The sequence below is a fragment of the Ambystoma mexicanum genome, chromosome 3p (genome assembly GCF_040938575.1).
Source record: "Ambystoma mexicanum isolate Mex_15411 chromosome 3p, UKY_AmexF1_1, whole genome shotgun sequence".
NCBI lineage: Eukaryota > Metazoa > Chordata > Amphibia > Caudata > Ambystomatidae > Ambystoma > Ambystoma mexicanum.
Window position 1 is genome coordinate 996,012,835 of NC_090925.1, and position 21,527 is coordinate 996,034,361.

The following is a 21,527-nucleotide window of genomic DNA, read 5'->3' on the forward strand; positions in this document are numbered from 1 at the left end:
AATAAACACTTCCTGTAGTAGGGGGTGGGATCAGCAAGTGTCCAGGCAAGGTCAGGCAGTATTCCTGTAGTCTTGAGCACGTAGGGCAGCAACTCCGGCCAGCAAACAGCGCTACTTAGAGCACGTACTTAATGCATGGATGATATTCAAATGCTAGGGTGAGAACAAAATAGCAGGGAATAATATTTACTCCCTATCACAGAAACCCTTCTGGGAGTGGGAAAAAGGGAGAACAATCACAAGGGACATACACTTCCTACTGTAAATTCCAATCCCTCAGTTTCCCTCTAGTCCCACCAAATTCTAAGAAGAAGAGGGGAGCACCTGACGGCTAGACATGGTATCCCCCTTTCCCAACACAGACTTGCCCTCCCTTCCCTTAGACTTCATGGGCTATTTCCACTCATGTCCTATTCTACCCCATGAGTCCTCAAAGTACTGAGAAGAGGAAGAAGCCTCGACGAAGAATGCATACTTCCCATAGAAAACAGAACTCTAGTACTGGGATGAAGAAGAGGGATTTGAAGGAATACAGAAATGAAAGTCAGGCATGTCCCATTCATTGTGTTAACTATGGACAGGCAAAAGAGGCCAATCACTCACACCTGAAACCCTTGACAGGGTCCCGGTGTATAAAAGGTGGAGCAGACAGCAGAAGGAGGCTTGTTAGGAGACAGCAGCAAGAAGTTCAGTCCAGCCCGTGATGGGCCTGTGGAGAGCAGAGGGCAGAGACACTGAAAAGTTGCAGAGTAAAGCAGTTTTCAGAAGCGTGGCAAGGGAGCCGTGTCTCCAAGAGCCTAAGAAGTCGGAAGAAGGGAACCGTGTGGCGGGTCGGTCCCTTCATTGTGGCAGGGCAGTGCTCGTTCTCCTGGGCAAGAAGGCCGATCCAGGAGTGTGAGGGGCAGGAGGTGAGACCCTGACCTCAGGTGTAAGAAGCCGTGTGAGAGGATAAGGCATGATATTCGGCAGCATGACCAGTGAGTTTCAAGTAAATGCAAGAAGCCTGGTACGCAAGCGAATGAAAGTTGCTGATGAAAGCTGTTGAAATGCATTGTATCGGAGTGGTCGCATGCAGCCGGCATGTTGTTGAAAGTCTCCGATCTAGAGACAATAAGAGAATAAGCTAATGTGATGCCAGCAATGGACCGTCTGGAAACTAGGTAACCTCTTTCTCAATCCCCTTAACTCTACCCTTTGCCCTCTTCAACTAATCCAGAACAGGACTGCAAGACTTATCCTTGCCCTCAAGCACATGGACCACATCTCTCTCCAGCTCTGATATTTCTCTACTGGCTCCCGATGGCTGCGAGGATCAAGTTCAAAACCCACTGCATCATCCACAAAGCTTTCTGGGGCCGTGGTCTACTCTATATCCAACAATCTCTTCCTAAATACTTTCCTTCTAGAACCCTCTGCTCAGCTACCTCAAACTTTTTGCGGGTCAGACGCTTCTCCAAACAGAGTGTGTGGGGTAGAACTCTTTCCTCTGTAGGTGCCTCCCTCTGGAACGGCCTCCCTGCCACTCTCAGACTTGAGCCGGATCACCTGAAGTTCCGGAAGATGCTCTTCTCCCTTCTCTCTCCCTTTCCTCTTCTGATCTACCCGTCTGCTCGTCCTGACTGGTGGTGTGGTTGCCCTCAGATTCACATAGGGTGCCACACCCCCCCCCCCTTGACCAGTCACTCTGCATCGCCTTCTGGCATACCCAGCACTTCCGTGCTGGGAATGAACTTGCTTAGTTCTATCCCATCCTCGCACTTATTCAGAGCCCTGCTGCCCTGACTGCACTCCCCTCCCTTACCCCTTCCCTGCACTTCTCACCCCGCCCTCTCCCCTGCACTTTCGCGTTGCACTTGCACCATCTGATTGTCAAAAGGGCTAGTAAGATCGATTGTCTTGTCATCGCTCTGTCTCCCCTCCTTTGTCTTGTGCCGCCAAGAAACAATTGTGTTAAGGCGCGTTATAAATACCATATCAAATCAGTAGTAACATATAAGGAAATCATACGCATATGAAGGTCTCTGAACACTTCAATGTGAATTGAAAGTATTACAAGCAAGAACTCGATAAAGAGCTGTTAGAAAACAGCAGAAGAGGGGGGAGCAGTAAAGTGTGAGCAAAAGCAACCTGGAAAACCTGCTAGAAGGAGAAAGAGGCTACTAGTGGAAGCCGACAAAACCGAACATATGAAAAGGGGCGACAAAGAAAGCAAGTCACCTACCAGTGAATATTTGGACAAAAAGCTTGGGCAAGAAAGAGGCCAAATAAGAAACCAAGTAAGAACCCAGTTAAGGAACCAATTAAGAATCTACAAGGGCAACTGGTTGCACAAACTGTAGTGGCTGGACTGTGCGGTCTGTCAACTGCGCCAAGACGAGGGCCCCGCAAACAACCAGCAACAACTGTTAAAGGAAGTCATGAACGCAGCACTTTAAGAAATAAGTGCTTTTGAGCTTAGGGAAGGGAACCCCGAGCTCCTGTTGAATATTGTGATAATTGAACCTTGAGGAGAAGTGCTTTTAAGCTTGGGGAAAGGAACCCTGAGCTCCTGTTGAACATTACAACAATTGAACCTTTAGGAGAAGTGCTTTTGAGCTTGGGGAAGGGACCGCTCAGCTCTTGTGGAGCATTGTGAAATTGATGGAACATTGTACGTCAAGAACAAGTGTGTTCTGGATTTTGGGAAGGGAATCTGAAGGATAGGCGAATTAGCTGAAACAAGCAAATACTGTAACTGTATCCTGAACTTGGGGAAGGCAGCCAGAGGTAGCTCCATGTTTAGTTAACTAAGAACACCCATACACTGTGTTTAGTATTAGACCTAATGGAAAGCATAGGTTTTGACACAGACAGCTTTTTGGTTTGGACTTACAGACACAGACTTTACTTAGTTTATTTAGGTAAGGAAAACCCCACCTTAGTTATAGGGCAGGCTAGGCGTTAAACCAACCCAAAACTTTCATTAAAGGTTTTAAGAAACTGTTACTCTTGTTGTCTGTGTCATCTCTTGATACCATGCGTGTCTCACATATGGTGTCAAAGTTGGATACAGCTCAATCGATACAAGGTGGGGATCCCACCAAAATCAGGAACCACATCCCTTAAGAATTAACCCTCTTTCAAAAAGACCCAGAGAGGAAACAGCAAACATCATCCTTTCCGCTAGCAGACCATTGACCCATGAGAAAGGAAATGATCAACCTGGTAAATAGGCAAAATAGAAGATGGGGTCAGTGTTAGGAAAGATTTCGTAATTGTAGGTAATTTTCCTTCCATGTGGCAACCCCTAAACTTTTTGCTGTTGTTTTTCACCTTGTTCTCGACTTTGCCAGAGAAGTGCAGCCTTCTGCCGCACTCCTCTGGGCTTTCGCTCCTTTCTTACGGGGAAACTGACATGCCCTTAAGACAGTCAGTACCGGGGAACGCTGTTTCCCGTAGTTTCTTTTATCATGTTGCGGCTTTCGTGCAAAATGACACAAGAGGGCACTGTAAGCTAAGTTACAGCTCTCTTGGGTCTCTAGCCTTCTACAGGCCCTAGATACTCGTTTAGGATTGTATCTAATCGGTGCAAGTGATTCAGGGACGGGAATGGTGGCAGCGATCGTTTCTTGTGTTTTGAGCTCCTTTTGGCGTTCTAAGCGCGTTTCTCGCCCTTAAACCAAAATGGTGGTCTGGCTCCCAAAATGGCCAGACCACGAGGCTCCTTTGTCCTGTCCGCTGACCGTCTTGCTCCCTTCACCTTCCCCATGGCCAAGCCGACCCGGGGCCTTCCTTATTTGGGCATGCACTTTCCCGCGAAACACGGATGCTTTCGCGGGCTTCTACATGTCTTGTGTGTGCCTCCAGGATGTGGGCTGGGATGTCTGGTCCCAATACACATCCTGGGTGCCAGAGAGTCTAGGGTGGTGTGAATGCCTGGGACCACCGTGGTCCGTGATTGGTCCACGAATGGTGTGAGTGTTGATGAGCGGATCTCCCATTGGGTCCCCTCCGTTTTGGCGCAAAGGGAACCGTGGATAAGAGGGGGCTGGAAACACCACTACCATGTCGATCACCTGAGTTCTCACGAACGAAGGAATACAGGAGCCAAGTATCCTGCAACCAAGAGGCTGGACCGAGGAATCGCTGGTGACCCGCTGAAGGACTTCTCCTCTGCACTGCTGTCGCCTTGTGAAACCCTTTTCACCTTTGATCGAACCAGAAGGCCTGTACTGTTACTTCAACCCTTGGAATAGTGGGAACAGCTATTCTCGGCATCTTCACCATCTCCTGCCAGTAAGCCTTCTGAAGCGCCTCTGGGCCATCCAGCTGACTGACCAGCTTACACGGGAGTCTTGCTCTGTAACCGCCGCCAGGTTGTGTAGTATTTCGAGTCCTTGTCACTCTCACACGCTTCGTACACTTGGCGTTCCCAGGTCTGAAGTGAGTAGTGTACATTTGGCTCAGATACACACGGCCGCTCCGTTGCCCTGCTGTGGTAACAAACTGTGCGGGTTTCTTCGATTGGGACGTCTTTTTACTCAACACGACGACGAGGCGTTCCCTGCCCTTCTGAACCTGCCAGCTGCAGAAACTGACGCGGAGAAGCCTGGGTCTGCTTGCATCGGGGACCGGTGAGTAGCATAGCTAGGATCTGGTCGCCCTCCTGCAGGAGCCCATTGCTTTTCCCCGCTGTGTCAAACAGCACCCTTTTCCGTACTCGCGCAGTGCTTCTGCCCACTGTGGAGGCTGCGCTTGAGTCGCGGAACGTGTTCTTCTTTTGTGCACTAAACTGAACTGCCCGATTTCCCTCGAAGAGCTTCTCCTTTTGCCCGTTGGCACCAGCGCGTGCAGGTACTTTTGAGCACAAGGCTCCACTCTTCACAGGGCTCGGACTTCCATCTAGTTAGGTGCCTCTGAAGGCGAACTGGGTCTAAGCATTATTTCGCACTGCCTGTCTTCCTTCCCTTTTAGGTGGACTACCCATTTCGTGCATCTAACGCTTGAGACTGTCGTATTTGTATATATATTGTGTTGATATGGTATGTGTTGGTTTACTATCGTTATATTGTGATTTTCTCGCTACGGTCATTGTTTTAAAGGCCTTGGAATAAATGTGTATATATTTTTAATATAACAACTGTTTGGAGTAGTTTGTAAGTGATCTTGCTTTGTGTGCTCATTGCGGGCTTTCAGTCACCCTCACCCCTCTTGAGACCTAGTCTTGACCGCCGCGATCGCTACTTGATTGGTCTGGCTCGTCCAGAGGTTACCCTGTTCCAAGTAATTAGGTTGGCCTTCTGAACTTCTGCGCCACCAGGACAGAGTTCAGAAATCCGTCTTAACAGTCACTTTTAATCTATCAAACCCACAGGCTATGCTTCCTAAAAGGAAAAATGGCAAAGGGAAGAATCTATTATCTTTTCTGTCCCCGGGATTATCTTGTACTTCGGAGGGACAAAATGATAGTTTATTTAAATTTACAAATAGTTTTTCCCACCAGTTTGGCCATCTATGCGATACTCAGCAGAGAGAGAGAATGATAAACACTACCCCTTCTCTCCTGTGGAGATCAACTACGTTTTGTTCTACTCAATTTCTCTTCCACTCCCATTAAAATCAACAGGGGAGAGATAGTAAGAAATCTTGTATATGAGATTATTTGGGAACTACCATCCAAGAAGGCCATCAAATATCCCTTTGGTTTCTCCCATAATAATCATCCTGACCCGTTCGAGGGAAAAGGGAAAGAAGGCAATCTAAATAATTGTGAGAGTAATGAACCAAACCCAGACATTGTGAAAATCAAGCAAGATGAAAGGTTAGGAAGCCTAAAATATGAAGCTCCATGGGAATCATCAACTGGGCAGATTAAGGGAGAACAGGATCCCAGAAGGTTATAAATGGATGGAAAAAGAGATACCAGTTCAAGGAGAAACCTCAGCTCTATTAAGATTTCCTTGTAAATCTCAAATCTCAGGGACACCATCTTTGGGGTCCTTCTATCCTACTAACAAGTCAGACGCTTTTGGGACAAAATTCGAACCCTCTTTGGGACACTCTCCTTTACACCAGGTAGGGAAGAATATATCCACCCTACAGACACCACTCAGCAATCTCCCGGTACTAGAAATACCTACCAATAATCCAGATATAGGACTAGGAAAGGATACATAAATAACAGCCTTTCCCGAAGATTTTGTAGACTATAACTCCCTAGAGGAGATGCCCTTTGTTCCTCATCAATTAGGGATGAGGCCAAAAGGGAGACGCGTATGCCCCATTTCTTCTATTTAAGTACCCAGATGCCACTCAGAGAAAGGATCACAACAAGAGGGAAAAGATGAAGACTATAGGTCTCATGCAGTATACTCCTCCCTAGAACAAGAAGGGGTTTCAAATGAAAGGTTAGGACAGAACGGTCCAACCAATGAACAAGAAAGTCCTACTATAAAATCTGGAACAACAACAAAACAATAGGAATGAAGTTAAAATAATGCCAAAAAGTGTATTTATTCTATTTATGACTTCTTTTCATGTGGCTGCATGAAGCTGGCTTTGGCATAATTAAATGAAAAAATTGGTGATCAACAGACACCGTTTCCTAAATATACAATAAATATAAAGTGCAATGTGCAAGGAAAGTGCAAAAGGGTGTATCCCCCAGATTGGAGGAAAAAGGAAGGCGAAAAGATCAATAAATGAAGTGCAAAATATCACCTTGTTCTCCTAATCAATAAGGAAGGAGCAGATTTCCTAATTGATTAACAATCTAAAACAATCAATACAAATTCAATAGACCAACATTTTAGAATACATAGCAGTCGGCGGGCATCAGTAATTGTGCTGAATGCGGTCTACTTGGTGAGACAATCTAGAGAAAATCACGGTGGTCTTCAAAATCTGAATTTATTGAGCTTTAAAAAAAAAGGGGGCGGAAAGGTATAACAACTTCCCGTTCTTCCTAGTTTCAACAAGATCCCAATGGCGAGATGGGAATGTTTTCATCAGGACATGCTGCCTCCATCTGTAAAATCGAAATAGAGAACCCCTGCAACAGTATGGTGTGTTGATATTCCCCAAAAATATTATCTTAGCCAATGTATAAATGAAAAGAAACATGAATGGCAAACTTATAATTATTTCGAAGTGCGCCGTTTGTCAAAAGGCCTCAATCTCAGATTGCCCAAGCAAACCTAAAGACCAAAAAAATACAAAAGAATACCAAGAGGGTTAGTCCTCCAATTGAGAGGTCTCTCTGTGTGCCCCAAACTGTAATAGGAAGGAGACCATACTCACTTTGTCTCGGGATAACATAGTACACGTGGATGTGAAGAAACTCATCATATATATAAAATATGAACAAAAATTAGGGCAGCAAGATCAACCAGAACAGGTGGTGATATGTGAAAATATTATGTACACTCACTCCGGGGAAGTAACATCTCCCCGGGACACCAAAGAAGAACAGATACCTTCTACCTTAAACAACCCATGCTATTCTTGTAGAAAAGTTGGTCACCTCACAAGGTATTGTCCTTTAATCCAGAAGAAGGTTGTCCCTTTCACATCCAGAAAAAAATCATATGTGAACAAATATCCCACACTTTCTTTTTTTTTTTTTTTTTTTTTTTAACTTCTTTTTATTGGTTTTACAACATAACCCCCTTTCTTCCCTCTTCCCTCTTCCTCCCCCCTCCCTCTCCCCAAAGGCAGCCGCAGTATGTTTATGGTCCGATGCCTCCTCGGGCCTGGCTCAAACAGATGTCGAGTTTATAGTGGGGGGCCGGTCTCTTGGCGACCTCCCTTCTTTCCCTGGGAGTTTCCTCTGCTTTCGTCCATGTGTGTATTCGCTGGCCTTTCCAGGTAGGATTGCATTGTTCAGTGTGTGCGTTGGTCCCAATCCCGTCTCCTTCTTCCCATTTCTTCCCTTTCTCTAAGTTATGTGGTGCCCCGTCGGCGTGGGCGGGCCAATTTCTTAATTTCCTGAGTCGCTTGGGTCGTCCGTGTCATCCCTGCTTCTGCTGCCAAACAGGTCCTGCACCAGAGAGTTCCATGCCAGTAGTCTGGTCCCACTGTTGCTCTCCCCCTTTTGCGTGGCTCTCGCCCAGACTGCTGTCTCTGCTATTGCCCATTTTTGTAGGTCGGCCCACCAGCCCTCCCTCGAGGGGCCTTCGCTCTTGTTCCATGCCATCGCTATGCGGCGCTTCGCTAATATTGTCATCAAGTCTTTCATTTTTGCCACATGTGACATCTGCCGGTGCCCCCTTGGGAACAGGCCCAATAAATATGTTGCTGGCGATCTTGCCGGCATATGTATATCTGCTGTCAGCGCCTTTTCTTTCACCATATTCCAGAAGTCTGTTATCTGCGGGCATGACCAGAACATGTGCACCATGTCGGCTTGTTCGTCTCCGCAGCGCGGGCAGCACCGGGTCTGTCCGTCTCCCATCCTCGACATTCTCTTGGGAGTTAGGTATGCTCTATGCACTATGTAGATTTGCAGTTGTCTAAACCTGGCGTTCCTGGACACCTTTTTTGTGTACGTGAGGACTTTGTTCCATTCCTCATCTTCGAAGGGTTGTTGTAGTTCTTCCTCCCATTTCGTTCGTGCTTTTAATGTCTTTTTGTTGGTGTATCCCAGTAGTTGCTCGTAGAGTCTGGACACAGTGTGTCCTCCCTCGGAAACATCATACCATGCATCTAGTTCTCCTTCGGTGTCCTCAGGCTCCGGCATGGTGTTCCACCTCTCCTTTATTGTCCGAACTAGGCTATTGTACAGGATGAATTGGCCCCTGTGTACATCTTGTTCATCCATCAGGGTCTGGAATTCAACCCATTGTCCGTCACGCCACAGGTCCCCTACTTGTGCTACTCCTCTGTCCTCCCATTGTGCTCTATACGTGGCCAGGCTGGCCACTCGGGTGTCTACCAGCCCCGCCAGTGGGATATGTCTTGAGCAGGGGTCTCGTATGCCTTGTGTCTTCCAGGCTCTTTTCCATAGTGTCCGGCCTAGTTGGGCTATATTGGGTAGGTCTTTGGCTTGGGCGGCTTTTATCCATAGTAGTTCTCTCAGGTGGTATCTCCGGAGTGTTGGTCCCATAAGTATTGTGTCTATCGAGGTCTCTTCACCCAGCCATCTCACCACAAATTGGAGTTGTGCTGCCAAGTAGTAGTATTCAAAATCTGGGAGTTTAATGCCCCCCCATTCGTAGCTTCTTTGTAGTGTGTCTAGTGCCACCTTGTTTCTCCCCCCTCCCCACAGGAAGGTTCTCACCATGGTGTGTAGGTGTTTGAAGAAGGACCTTGGTATGTTATATGGGATGTTTGTAAAGTAATATAAGAGTCGGGGTAGGACCGTCATTTTTAGCAGTGCCGCCCGGCCTATCATGCCCAACGGCAACGTCTGCCAGAATTTCATGGCGTTTTCGATTTTGTCTAGGGCTACTTGTGTGTTACCTGCATGTGTTTCCATGGTGTCGTGGTAAATGTCCACTCCCAGGTATTTGAAGGTGTTCGGGGCCCATGTGATACCCAAGTGCGGCAATTGATCCGTCGGTATTGCGCGTAGGCCTGCCAGGGGAAACAGTAAGGATTTTTCCCTGTTGACCACTATTCCGGACAGCCTACCAAACGCGCGCAGCGCCTCCAGCAAGTCCTGCAGGTGGGTGCGTGGATTCTGTATGTAGAGGAGTATATCGTCTGCGTATATGGATATCTGGTGTATTTCCCCATCTATCTCTATGCCCATTTCTTTGTAGTGCATTCTTAGGAATACTGCGAACGGCTCCAGGGCCAGAATATATAACATTGGGGACAGGGGGCATCCCTGTTTTGTGCCTCGCTCTATGCTCCATTCCCTAGAAACTTGTCTTGACTCTTGCTCTCGGGTCCTTGTATAGTAGTTCTATCCATCGTGTAAACCCTCGTCCGATCCCGTAATGGGTGAGCGTTCCCAGGAGCCAGTCCCATCCCACTGAGTCGAATGCTTTAATTGCATCTAGTGAGGCTACGGCACACTCCCCTCCCTCTTGGTTCGTTTTTTCTATAACATAATGGAGTCTGCGTAGGTTCCAGGACGTGTTTCGTTCTGGCACGTACCCTGTCTGGTCTGTGTGGATCAGGGTGGGTAGCACTCTTTTAAGGCGGTTAGCTAATGCCGCCGTCAGGATCTTGGAGTCCTGGTTTATTAGGGAGATCGGTCTGTAGGAGCCGCATTCGAGGGGCGGCTTACCTGGTTTTAGGATCGGGATTATTATAGATTCTGACATGCTATTCGGGAGTCTTCCTTTCTCATATGCTTCTTCTAGTGTTTCTAGCAGTCTCGGGGCTATGTCGTTTTTGTATTGTTTATAAAATTCCCCCGGGAGCCCATCTGGCCCCGGAGATTTCCCCGTCGGTAGCTGGGCGATCACGTCTGTTAGTTCCTCTACAGTGAGAGGGGCGTCTAACATTTGGGCCTGTTCCTCCGTCAATTGTGGGAGTCTGATTTCCGCGAGGGCTTCCTCTAGGTCCCCTTCTTCCGCCTCCCGGACCCTGGAGTATAAGTCCTCGTAAAATTGCGAGAACACCTCGTTTATTCCCTCTTGGGATCTAATCACCTCTCCCTGTCTATTTTGAATTTCATTAATCGGCTCCCGCCTAGTTTCCTGTTTGGTTCGCCAGGCCAGGAGCCTGCCAGGCTTGTCCCCCTCAGCATGTAGTTTCTGTATATATTTCCCATAGTCGAGCCGCCCTAATCTTTCCCAGGTCTCCGCACACTGTTGTCGCAGGGTGGTGAGGTTCTCTCGTTCCGCCCCTTTCTGCCCCGCTTGTCCTTCGGCCTTCTCGATTTTCTTTTCTAGCTCATCTAGTTGTGCTAGGGTTTCTCGCCTGAGACCTCCCATTTTCCCCATCGCCTCACCTCTGACTACCACCTTAAAGGCCTCCCAGACCGTTCCTGTGCTTTCCACACTACCCACATTATGTTCGAAATAGTCTTCTATTACGTTTTGGATGTGTTCCTGGAAGCCTACGTCCGATAATGCCTCTGCCCTTAATCTCCACGTGGGTATAGGGGCTCTCCTGTGTGTGTGCGCCCATGTGATTCTCAGGGGGGCGTGGTCAGATAGGGTTCGCGCGTGTATGTGTGCCTCAGTAAATTCCCCTAGTGTCTCCTTGCCCGTAAACAGGTAGTCTATCCATGTGAATGTCCCATGTGGGGCGCTATAATGCGTGTATCCCCTCTCTTCCCCATGTACCTTCCTCCAGATGTCTTCGAGGTCGAGTTGGTCTAGTGTCTGTCGTAGTGCTCTCGCTGGTGGCGCCGCTCTCTTGTACTTATTGTCCGACCTGTCCAGCCGGGGGTCCAATGTACAATTGTGATCGCCTGCCCAGATCACCGTTGCATTCCTGTACGGGGCCAGCCGGGACGGAAGCGTCCTGAAGAAGGCCGTGGCGTCATGGTTGGGAGCATAGGTGTTCACCAGGCATATCTCCCGATTTTCTAGCATCCAGTGGACTACCAGGATTCTGCCTTCCACGTCTTTTTCCTGGTTGATGAGCTGGAATGGGACGCCCGGGGCGACCCAGGTTATTACTCCCCTTGCGTAATTAGAATATGTTGCACTATACATCTGACCTCCCCATTTTTTCTTTATTTTAGCTTGTTTTTCGGCCGTCAGGTGCGTTTCCTGCAACAGTGCAATGTGGGTCCTCGTTTTGTTCAACCAGGTATAAATTCTCAGCCTCTTGACATATGCATTCATCCCTCTGACGTTCCACGTGACAATCCTCAGGTCATCTCGGTCCTTGTGGGGATTAGCGCTCGCGGTCTGTTTTTTCCCATGGGCCCGCTCAGTGTCTTATTCTCTTGGTTTGCTCTTGTCGGGGATTTGTGTCCCTTTCTCTGGCTGTTGAGTTTTGAATCGTCTATTCGTCCGCTTTCTCGGGTTGGTTCTCTTGCTGTTGGCTGCACTCTGTTGTGGACGGTCTTACCTTGTGCTTTCCACCAGCTCTTTGTTTGTGGGTGCTACTCCCTGAATTTGCTTTTCATGCCGATTCTTTGTGTGTGACAACTGTTGTTTCCTTTTCTGCTCTTCTTCTTTCCTTGCGGGCTTAGCCTTAACTTTCGAACTATTATAACTATTAACCTAAATAACATCAACAAACGCCCAGCCTCCCCCCATCTGCTCGGGCTCCACCGCTCTCCAGGTGCCGCTTCTTCCTCCTCGGGCATTCCTGTCGCGGCGTAGTGTCTTGAAACTGACACTATAGACTTTGTTTTTACTGGGGTTTCTCTGTGGGTCTTGGCGGTTCCACTTCCCTGAGTCTTGTGCTCCCTTTGTAAGTCTCTTTACTGTAGGCTTTTCAACTTGGAGGCTGTCGGTTTCCCCATTTCGTTATTTCCCGGTAGGGTGTCTCTACCGCCTTGTTCCCGTAGTGTTGGATTTGCATGTCGTGCTCAGTTCTAGTCCCTGTTTTGCCGGGGGGGGTTTCTGTTTCGCTCATTTCTCTCTGCCAACTGCGGAATCCCTCGTTGGTCCATCCACTCCTGGGCGTCGGTCGTTGTCTCGAAGATCTGTGTCTTTCCGTCATGCAGTATTTTAAGTTTGGCTGGGTACAGCAGCATGAATTTCACCCCTGCCGCTCGAAGGCGCTCTTTGGTCTGCCAGAACTGGGCTCTCTGTCTTTGTACGAGAACTGTATTGTCTGGATATATTGTTATCCTGGCCCCGTTTCTTGTTATGTTCCCTCCTTCTCTTGAGAAAGTCAGGATTTTTTCCCTGTCCTTGAAGTTCATGATTTTTGCTATCATTGGTCTTGGTGGTGCTCCTGGGCGCGGTTTCTTAGTTAGCGCCCGGTGTGCCCTCTCTACTACGAAGCCTTGGGACAGGGTCTCAGCTCCCACTTCTTGGATCAGGAGGTTCTCTATGTAGTTCGTGGGGTCTCTACCTTCCTCCCCCTCTGGCAGCCCCACTATGCGTACGTTGTTGCGCCGGGCCCTGCCTTCTGCGTCTTCAGCTCTGCGTTCTAGTATATTGATTCTCTCCAGTGCCTCCGACATTTGTGTTCGCGAGGTGGTTACTTCCACTGAGTTGCTCTGTACTTGTTGTTCTACTGTTGTCATCCTCTCCGCCAGGTTCCTCGTATCTTGTCTGAGGAGTCCTACATCCACCATCACTGCGTCCAGCTTGCCTTCTATCGACGTCTTTAACGCCCCTATGGCTTCTAATATGCTGCCTTCCACTTGCCTGATCTCTCCTTGCGTGGCGTATGGCTCCGGCGTAGCTTTCTCCCCTGCCTCCGGTTGCTGGTCATCACTTTTGCGGGCAAATGTCTCCATGACTGTTTGTCTTCCTCTGCCGCTTTTTGGCTTGTCTGGCATGCTGGTACCTGCTACTCTTGGCTTGCAGTTGGGTCCTGCTTGGTCGGGGTCTGTTTGCGCTTCGGTGAGTTCTTACACGGTCCTCGCACTCACTTTCGCACTTTCCTGCGTGTGTTGGCTTTTAGTGAGCGTCTTCCTTCTGTTTCTTTTCCCCCGTTGTCCGTTTGCCGTGTCTCTCTGTAGTGTTCTCTTCCCGCACGCCTGTGGGTACTTGCAGTCTGTGTTTAGCGTGGGGCGGCTCTTCCCCTAGTCTCTGCCTTTGTTCTGGTGTTGTGGCGGGGGGTCCGTCGTGTCGGGTGGATTTGTGGCTCGTAGTTACTGTTGAGGTACTGCCCCGTGAGTTATGTTCTCTCACCCGCTTACTAGTGGTCTTTGGGGCAGCCGATTGGGCCGGGGTCTGGGTCTGTGTGTATTTCTTTTGCACACTTCGTTATGTCGGTGGCTACCTCTCTCCTCTGTGCTGTCCTTGTTGGGCCTCGGCTCCCCTCGCAGGCTCCGCAGTCTGTCTCTTGTTTCCCTGGTTTTCGTTCTGATGACTCGGCGCTGCCTCACCTCTCAGGATCTCTCGCTGCTCTGCCGGGTCTCCGCTGCTGCTGCTCACCTCCGCGTCGGCAGGGGAGGGCTCTTCTTCGGTCCGATCTGTGGGCCGCCTCCCATTCATGGGTCGCGACGTTTTTACCTTCTCCAGTTCGGTGCCTCGCGATTTCTTGCAGTGCTCGGGCTCCTGCTTCGCCTGCTGTCGTCGGTACCTTGTCCTTCCGCCGCTCGGGGTGGTGCTCCGGTCCTGCACGGGCCGGGTGTTGGTCTGCTGTCTCCCTCGGCTCCGCTCTGTACCGGCAGGGAAGGGCTCTTTTCGGTCTGGTCTGTAGACCGCCTCTCGTCCTCCGCTGCCTCACCTCTTGGGATCTCTCGTTGCTCTGCTGGGTCTCCGCTGCCGCAGTTCACCTCCACGTCTGCAGGGAAGGGCTCTTCTTCGGTCCGGTCTGTGGGCCGCCTCCCGTTCTTCACTACCTCGCCCCTCGGGCTCACCTCCGCGTCGGCAGGGAAGGCCTCTTCTTCGGTCCGGTCTGTGGGCTGCCTCACGTTCTCCACTGCCTCGCCTTTCGGGATCCCTCGTTGCTCTGCTGGGTCTCCGTTGCTGTTGCTCACCTCCGCGTCGGCAGGGAAGGGCTCTCCTTCGGTCCGATCTGTGGGCCGCCTCCTGTTCTTGAGCCACGCCGTCTTTACCTTCTCCGGTTCGGTACCGCGTTGCTGCGTGCAATGTTGTCTCGGGTTCTTCCTCCACCTGCTGCGGTTGCTGCCTCGTGTTTCCGCCGCTCTGGTGGTACTCCGGTCCTGCCTGGGCTGGATGTTGGCCGGCTATCTCACCCGGCACCGCTCTTCTCCTTCGGTCCTTCTTCGTGTGTTGGGACGCGGGTCGCTATTTCAGCGTTGTGCGCCCGCCATTTTGTTGGTGGTGCCGCGCGTCTCTCCCTCTTCCCGTTTTCACTCTTCCGACCTCCGTTTTTTCTCGGGTCTTCTCCCGTGTGTGCCCTGGGTCTTCCGATGCCTTTTCCTGGCGTTTGTTCGGTTTTCTACACTTTATTTTCGCCTTTCTCAGGATCGTTAGTCAGATCTAGTGGGAGCCTCTCGGAGTCTGCTCACGCTTGCATGGCCGCCAAGCCACGCCCCCCAAATATCCCACACTTTCTTATACACTGGAGAAGAGACCACCTATAAGATTCCAGTTACCTTGGAGGGAAAGACTTTCTGGGTACAACTAGATTCTGGAATCAAAGGGTGCGCAATAAGAGCAGATTTACTTCCCCAGGATTGGAAGAAAGTTGGAGATTAAACAATAGGCTGTGTTCATGGCCATGTTGAGAGACTCCCACAGGCACAGATTCCCATCGCTATTTTAGGAAGAAAACTCAATCTCACTATGTCGGTAATTTCTAACCTACTGACCCAGATAGTCCTAGGGGGTGACTTGCCCCAACTTGACCAATGGGTCTTACAGGTGGCCCATATAAAATGGTACGACGTCCTTTCACCACGGGACGTTTTTTCGCAGCGTTTTGTACCGCGGTTTTTTCTTGAAAAAAACCCATCAATTTTTTTAGAAAATGGGGAACCCCCTCAAAAATAATAGAAAAAAAATTAGATGGGTTTTTTCGTAAAAAAATTGTGGTAAAAAAAACGATGAAAAAACATCCCGCGATGAAATGACATGGAACCTACAAAATCACTGACCTAGGGAATACACACTTTCTAACCCACAGAGGGGTAGAACACCTCACTATGGGTTCAAAGAAAGTGTCATGGGGAATATTAGAAAACCATTAAGGGGGGGGGCCACGGATCAGAACAGCAAAATGTTCCCTTGTGCAGGAAGCCAGGGTTCTATGGGAAGGGTATGTGCGAAATATGAGGGCATTCTCACATTTATCCCTCTTAGGACATTCCCTGAGCCCCATCCTGGTGTGGTTTTCTCCTTGAGGCTGTGTGGCCTGGGTGTGCAGTCTATATATGAACGTCTTCTAAGTCTATTTCTCTATTAGTTCCTCGCACCAGGCCTTGGGGTCATGCGTCTCTTACCCCACCATGGTGGATTGTTTCTCAAAGCCAGTCTTGGCCTCTTGTTTCTCTCACCGTGCCTTGGGGATCTCTTGTTCTCACCCCACCCTTGGGGTCTGGTTTTGATCACCCAGTCTACGGGTATGGTCTCTTGCAGCCTGCCTTAGTGTCACGGCTCCGGCTCCTAGCCTTCATCGCTGTCATGCTCCGAGGTGGGGAAGACCTGTGGTTCCGCTCCGGCGTCCCTGGCGGTTACCATGGCGCCTCTTGAAGCAGCGCGGCCTCAGACAGCTCCGCCCCCCTTGCTCTCCGTTCTCTGCTTCAGCTGCAATACCAGCACGGCGCACGCTGGCCTCACGTATACGCCCACCTCTACTCCCACGCAATACACCAGGATGCCTAGCCCGGAGGTACAAGAACACTTGCATTTCCATACGCGAGTGTTTCTGATTAAAATTTGTTACTACATCTTTGATCCCTCGTCACCGTTCTGTGTCTACGCCTCCTGATTATCGACTTCTGCATTTCTACAGACCTTCTTCCTCCTGCTTAGACCTCGGCTGTGGAATTTCGACCTTGCATCTTGGATTACAAATTAGTACTTTTTCTTATGCTTGGATTGTCACTGGATAGCCCTTAATCTGATGAATTATTCCTGTTAAATTAGAGTGCTTTGAACTTTGGATGCCTTGCTGTTTTCCACTGCACTTCTGTTCCCATCAGAGCGCCCTTGTTCCGTATGGGAAACATGTCCCTTACTAACTATATTAACTACCCTTTCCTTTTACCCTGCCTCATTCAAACCTCCAGAGTTATGTGCTGCCACTCATATCCTGGAGACCCATCAGAAAACATTATAAAATATAACAGATTAGAGGGTTTTTGCCACCCTGTTCCAAACCTTCAATTCTAAGTAAATTCCCAGCTCATTCTGGTTAGTCCAATTCTAATTGAAAATTACAGTTATTAATTCCCCCTTGTTCTGGTACTAAATTGTCCTTCCTTTCTTTTCAGGCTGGTGAATACCTGGTGGTATTTTGCCCTTCCAGCTGAACTTCTATCCCGTCCGTATCTCGTTAGCCCGGATGGGGTGGTATTTCATAGGGAAGGTCACCCTCTTGGAGGAGGCCCACAGTGGGCTAATCGATTGCTATTGAGCAACTGATCTGCTCTCCTGAGGTTTCCTAGGCACTTCTCATTCCATGTGAGTATTTACACTTAGACTCTCACCTCTATTACACTGCTTTGGGGTTTGCTCAGTCTCAGCACATGTTGGGGTATGGTCTTGTTAGGCCCATTTATGGGTATGTTCTCTTGCAGCCCACCTTGGGCTCTCGCCTCTCTCAACAACCTAGGGGGTTTGCTTGGTCCTACCCCACCTTTGCATAGGACTTTCTTAGCCCTGTCTTGGGGTATGGTCTGTTGCAGGCCACCTTGGGCTCTTGCTTTTCTCATCCCGCGTTGGGGTTTGCTTGGTCTCAACATGCTTTGGGTTATGGTTGGGCCTTACCTCCTCTTTCCCCAGAGCCACTGCGTACCTTTTGTTTCACTGTGATACTCCTCGGGAGGACGGGCAAGCTCAGCGCGAGCATTGCTGGTTCTTCTGTGTCTTTGGTTCCTCCACTACCATCAGAACTTGCGCTTCTGTTCTGTGGGCTTCCTGCTGTGCTGTGGTGTCCGTACCTTGGCCATCCTGTCGTCATGTGACTTGGGCTCCGAACTAGTGCTCTTGACTGGGCATTCCTGGTTTCCACTGGCTCGGACTGGATATGGTTTGTCACACTTGTCTGACTAGGTCTTCTAGCTGCAACACCTCACACAGGAAGGGCCCGGCCCCACACTGCTTTGCGGATGTCTTGTTACTCATTCTAAGGAGGATTGGCTCTTTATCCCTCTGGAAGGGGGTGGGACTTCCCACAGCTCTATTAATCTCAGTTGATCTTGTGCACAAAGAGGGTCAGAAATGACGCCAACCTCCCTTACAGGAAGCTTACAGTTATTAGATATTCTAACTCCCATGTAGCCAACAAAGTTAGTACTGGAATCTTGGGGATTGGGAGTGTAAGGGGTGGACATCCCCAGTGGGATCCCACTTGTCCTGTCCCCTAGGGAGTGTTAAGCTGATCAGGGTCACCTCCATAGTCCCAAAGGGGGTGGCACCCCCTTGGGAGAGGGGATGAATCTTCTAGATTCGGCACACTTGATACACACAAACCAACTAAGCAACTGCCTCGTGGCTTATTAATACCACCCTCACCAGGCAGAAAACAGAACATTACACCGCTCAAACCAAGTTACGTACCACAGTCCACGGCCAATGCGCCCAAGTACTATTGGGCACAGAAGGTCTCCATCCTCAACACAAAGTCCTTAATGCCCTTACAAGGAACACCCAGAAAAATGAAACCTGCACACAGAGCTCAGGTTTCTATCGGACTGCATGCATTAACACAAAAGCAACGCAATCTTGCATTTTCCCTCTCATCCCCACCCACTCTTTTTCAGAGCCACTAGAGCACCTCAGGACCATGCAAATGGCAGCGATGCACCGTACAAATCATAACATGACAGTAATTCAGATTTTCTCTTTTGGAATACTTCCCAGACCATTACATCTTGTGACAGAATCAGGGGCCTAACTCTGCCAAGCATAGATGCGGACCCTCAAACTGTTTCAGGAGACCGACCAGCCTCGGTTCCCCGCTGCATTGTTTTGCAAGAAGGGAGAACCACATGTGATCATCCATACCTGCCAGACAACATGCTGTTTAGTGTTTTCCCTCTTTTGTTGCAGAACTCTCAAGCATAAGCAGCCCACCGGCAAGAGATGCAGTGGCAAGCAGAGTGCCAATGGAACATTGCTCGCCACAAACCGGCATTGAAGATGCTCCGGAACAGGACACAAACTCTAATATCAACATTTATTGCACCAGGCTGAAATTGCCAAACACTACAATGGGGGAGGAGGAGAATAAAGGGGGTGAACAGAATGGGAGAGTGTGGGTTGTTCAGGTGAGATCAAGGGGCGAGGAGAAGGCAAACCGAGAGCAGTCGGTAGAGGGACAGTGGGGTGGAGCATGGAAGCGACAAGCACGAGTGTTGAAGGTGAGGTACTAGTTGGTGAAAGAAAGTCGTACAGAATGCCTGGGAGAGTGAAAGGAGGCCGAGTGTGAGAGGAGGGGTGGAGTATACAGAGGGGAGCGATGTTGAAAGTAGAAGGAGGTGGTAAGTAGAGTGTAGTAGCGGAGGGTAGAGAAGAGTTATTGGAGGGGAATATAAAGGACCGTACAGTGGAGGTGGTGGTAAAGAGTAGAGGTGAGATGGAATGGGACAGAGGAGGGTGGAAAGAGAGAGGAGAGGGAATAGAGAGTAGGAGAAGAATAGGGAGAGAGAAGAAGGAAGGGAAAGGCAGGAAGGAACATCAGGGTGAGGAAGCCCACAGGATAATGCGAGCGAGAGGGTGCTACACTTATTTGGAGCACCTATATTTTGCTAAAACAAAATCCTCAAACCTTTTTTGAAATTTGGTGTATTCTTGGTGCCATCTGTGACAATCACACACTTGTTTCACATGGACAGTTCTTCAAATTTACAAAGCTGGCTTATTTCAGATTGTGACAAAAACTCTGCTGAGCTTGCAAGGTTTCCTACACACAAATGTTTCTTTAAGAGGAAATTCATTTGCACCTACAATAAAGGAACACACAAACTCTTCACTATTAACAGGGCTTTCAATTAGCTTATTAGGAAACAAAGACTCCTCAGAAGAGCCTACCTTTCTGACATTGTGCGACACACGCTCAAACACTTTCATCTGCTCAAAGGAAGGCAGCCCAGCATACATTGGAAGAATACACATGTGCTTTTTCATCCCTGTGCGAGAGACTATTCGTGCCTGTTCTATCAACATAGACACCACACTCTCCACCTCCTCCTGACGAGAGGACAAAAAAGACAGTCATTAGTGCTCTCAAAGCGTCGTTCCAACATAAAATGTTACAAACTAATAACTGTTGTTAAAAATCACACAGGGCTTACAAAATTAAGTCTATGTCACAAAGAAATTTTATCCGTGGGATTAGGGGGTGTTCACTGAAGCCAGTGCCAATTCCAGAATGTGCTGGGAACATGCGGTAGGCATTCTGGGAATGCTGTTCTGACCACTTAATGGGACTATTATCAGTAAATGCTTCTTGTAACTTGCAATGATGGCAGCATGCTTGGTCTTTTCTTCACTAAATGAAGATAAAATAAGTGAAAAACATATCTAGGAATGCAGCAAGTGTTGACAAGTGGCGATTCTGCTTTTTCAAGGCCATTTCTATACTGACCACTCCTAGGACAACACCCTTTTTTGTTAAGCATTTCCCTTATTCGGACAGAAACACAAACTTAACCCCTTGATTTACGCAACAGTATTGAAACAAAAAAAACATCAGTGCTAGTGTCTTGCCTACTGTACTCTCATCACAAGAGGCATTTTGCTTTAGTATACCTGTCCTGTTAGAAAGGCCAATATATCTCCCTCCTTCTCTGTCTGGTGAATTTTCATCACGGTCTCCACAGTGGATTTCATGTAATCTGGAACAGGACTGGGGAAGAAATACAGATTATTGTAGCCTCTGCCACACGATGCTGGCCAACCCATGTATCATTTTCGTTCCACTATACAATAAAACATTCAAATCAGATACCACACACAGGATTACCACCTTATGTTGGGAAGGACAATTCCAACAAGATCATCAATCAGGTCATCCTCCATAATTTCAATAAACTGCCACGTATATTCACCAGAGTAAAGATAATCGACTAATATGAGGCAATGCTAAAGTGTAAAACGATTACATTGCCTACAATGTAAAATATCTTAACAATGTTAATGTACCCTGTGATGATTGTTAAGAGCTTTTGATTTTCAATTATTTTTTGCAATTCATGTCAATCAGTGCGCATGACATTAAATCTTTTCAGAAACCAAACTCCCTTCCCTTTGCAGCGTCTGTTCAGTAATTGCCTTCAGTATTCCCTTGCAGATCTATGACATTTACCACAGCAATTTGCTCGAAGCCCGTTTCCTCAAATAATTCTTTACCACATTTTACTGCAGAAAATGCAGGGGAGATCCAACCCCTCCGCCCTACCAACACCCCCTCCTGCACCCCAACTTTAGAAATCCCTAAACCCATGCCACCCACCCCAACTAAACTGTCCAGTAAAATGTGGCAAACATTTATGAACAAATGGACTTCAAGCAAACTGGCCTCTAAGGAAAACCTGATAATACCATCCCTTGCTATTACCGCTCACGCGAATCTCTGGTTTGAATGTACAGCTTATACCCTACACCCATATCTATCTATATTTATAAAAGTGAACATTTGTGGCTGGGTTTGTGGCTTGGTGAAGTATTGTTCCTTATACAATTTCACACTGTTTCACCAACCTGCACCAAATTTTGCATAGTTACCTGTTAGAACCTTCCGGACATTCCTGGCTACATGACATTCGGACACCCCAGCCCTTTCCACGGATTTCAACACCTTCACACATGAGAGATGCCTGAAATTGGCAAAACATCAATGTGGTCATAGAAAGACCAGTCATCAACCCTATAATGCATGGT

General features: G+C 48.5%; 1 protein-coding gene across 2 annotated transcripts in view; it reads right to left on the reverse strand.

The window, feature by feature from the left end:
* DHX35 (DEAH-box helicase 35) overlaps positions 1-21,527 on the reverse strand; it is a 2,070,470-nt gene that overhangs the window by 1,312,620 nt on the left and 736,323 nt on the right. Inside the window, exons 10-11 of one of the 2 annotated variants that reach the window (XM_069652288.1) lie at positions 20,397-20,493; positions 19,677-19,835 (exon numbers count right to left, since the gene is read on the reverse strand). In XM_069652288.1, coding sequence (XP_069508389.1) covers positions 19,677-19,835; positions 20,397-20,493 — 256 coding nt within the window. The remainder of the gene's footprint in view (positions 1-19,676; positions 19,836-20,396; positions 20,494-21,527) is intronic. The other variant, XM_069652289.1, reaches the window with a different exon arrangement.